Genomic DNA, 2,473 nt, shown 5'->3' on the forward strand with positions numbered 1-2,473 from the left:
GCGATGACCAACATTCTGCACCCTAGCTTGTCTACCAACAAATACATAATTTTTGAACTTCAAAAAAGAAAATACAGAATTTTCGTTCTATCCAGTCGGGGCTCGATAACTCAGGTACCGTTCTTTTACATCTCAAGAGCAAACCACCACATGGCATTTTTCTTTTTTTTGCGGGAACACCACATGACAATTTTCCTTTTTTGCCGGAACACCAGATGACAAATGTGGTAAGCAATCTAAACTATTAAAATAAAAAGAGCAATTCTAGCTAGCTCCGACCGAGCATCCATGGATTTGCCAGTTGCCAAGTATTCATCCTCCATAGAAGCTGTGAGCCATTGGCGATTTGAGTTCCACCCCAGTGATTAATATTTCCCCATAGTTGACTCGCCACCGGCAGCTGAAATCTGTTGATCCACCAAAACCACAATCCACAAGTAACATCATAACCATTGATCCTCTGCATCGTGCTCCCCAGCTGCATACCACCATTAACATCGGTGCCCATTTTACCCTGCTACCACTCCCGTTTATGGAGCAGCCTTCTGAATCCCAATTGCTGCGCGCCACGTGTCACTTGTGTTCCTTTTACGCTCCTTCCATCCACTATAAATAGCTGGTGACCTACACATGAAAGAGCACAAGTCACAGACACACGTAATAGCATCTACGGAGTAGCACACATTACTTACTTAGCTCAAGAGATGGCCAAGGGAGCGGTGATGCTTCTTGTTCTCTTCATCACGGTGCTGTCCGCGGTGAGTGAGGCCCATAGGCCCGGTAACAGGGCCCTAGCCCATGGGCGTCGCCCGGGGGCCGACCCATTGGCACCGACACACCTTCACTTCTACTTCCACGACAGCTCGACGGGTGCGTCCCCATCCGCGATGCGGGTGGCAGGGCCGAAGAATGTGCCGTTGCAGACCCTTTTTGGGGCGGTGTACGTGATGGACGACCCGCTGACGGTTGGGCCAGATCCCCGGTCAGCGGCCGTGGGACGGGCCCAGGGACTGTACATAGGAGCAGATCAGACGTCAACGGGCTTCCTGCAGGCCATGAACCTCGTCCTCACCTCCGGCCCCTACAACGGCAGCTCGCTCACCGTGCTCGGCCGCAACAACCCGTATGCTGACGTCCGCGAGATGCCCATCACCGGCGGCACCGGCGCCTTCCGATTCGCCCGCGGGTACGCACAGGCCCGGACCTACTCGATGGACCTGAAGACCGGCGACGCCAATGTCGAGTACGATGTTTATGTCATGCATTAGCATGCAAATATTTGAGGGCTTACTGATTGTAATGCTTCAGTGTGTTTTCATTTCATTTTTATTGCTTACTTCAGGTTGGCCGTGCTTTGAGATTTGGACTTTTCCTTTTCCTAAATATTGCTGTGCCTTTGCTTGGGTTAATCGCCTAGCAAGTGGCAAGAAATAAACGGGCCTAGGTGAAATGTGGTGTGCTTTTTCTTGAATCAATGGAAACTTATTTATCGCATTTAAATTTGTGTTCCCTTCTTTGCGCTTCTGAATTTGATTGCTTTATGACTTTATCCTTGCTGCTCCCTTCGTTTAAAATTAAGTGTCGCTGATTTAGTAATTTAGAACCAAGGGAATAGTTCAGAAACTATAATTTCTAAAGTATTCTAAAGAGACTGACATCTTGCCATCACCGATGTAGATTTTTAAGTCGCTTTAAGCTGCGTTTCAGTCAGTGCTATTTTTCACTCAGTGTGCTATAGCATACTAGCATTCCTCCAATGTTTAATACTCACATGGGTCTTAGTTTTGAGCTCAAATGTCATTCATTTTTTTCTTGTGGTTTTAACCCCTCGAATCATGTCAAAGAAGATAAATGATTTTTATTCCTTATTATGACTTGATCTTAGCACTATGACCCGGTCTTCAGATTTTTTTTCTTGTTTTTTGCTAAGACCCTTCCTTACAATCCTCGAGGACAGGTTTTAATGCTATTTTTGGGCTTAAACGCCATGTCTTTGCAACACAGGAGACGCCCGGGTCACTAGTTCACTACTACCTAGCAACTAGCATGACAATAATGTAGTAGGCCAAATTACGTGCGCCGACGTTTGGTCTACGGGTGTCTATACACTCTATATGGAAAAAAATAGTAATTACACAAAAACTAAAAAAAATCTGAAAATATTTTTGAAATAAACTTGACCTTCCATTGTACTCCTAAAAAATCCACGAAAGAAAAAAAAACCCGTTGACTTCAGAGCCAAAAAAAGGTCAAAATAGTGTGAATAGTGACTTGTATATAGCAATATTTTTTTATTTTTTGCCCTAAATTCAAGTCTATGTTTTTATTCGCGAAAAATTATATACTAGTGCAAAAGAAAGTCAAGTTTATTCCAAAAAATGCTTCTGAACTTTCTAACTTTTTTGTAATTATTATTTTGTTCTCCATATAGGGTGAATATACACCCGGGAACCAAGACATATTTCCCAACAAT

General features: G+C 44.2%; 1 protein-coding gene across 1 annotated transcript; it reads left to right on the plus strand.

Annotated features, from left to right (window-relative positions):
• Positions 1-646: 646 nt before the first annotated feature.
• On the plus strand, positions 647-1,494 carry LOC123094560 (dirigent protein 22). Its single transcript, XM_044516536.1, has one exon. It carries the CDS (start codon positions 705-707, stop codon positions 1,266-1,268), a length of 564 nt encoding a protein of 187 aa, XP_044372471.1. The 5' UTR covers positions 647-704; the 3' UTR covers positions 1,269-1,494.
• Positions 1,495-2,473: the final 979 nt, after the last annotated feature.

Source organism: Triticum aestivum, chromosome 4B (assembly GCF_018294505.1).
Source record: "Triticum aestivum cultivar Chinese Spring chromosome 4B, IWGSC CS RefSeq v2.1, whole genome shotgun sequence".
NCBI classification, from domain to species: Eukaryota; Viridiplantae; Streptophyta; class Magnoliopsida; order Poales; family Poaceae; genus Triticum; species Triticum aestivum.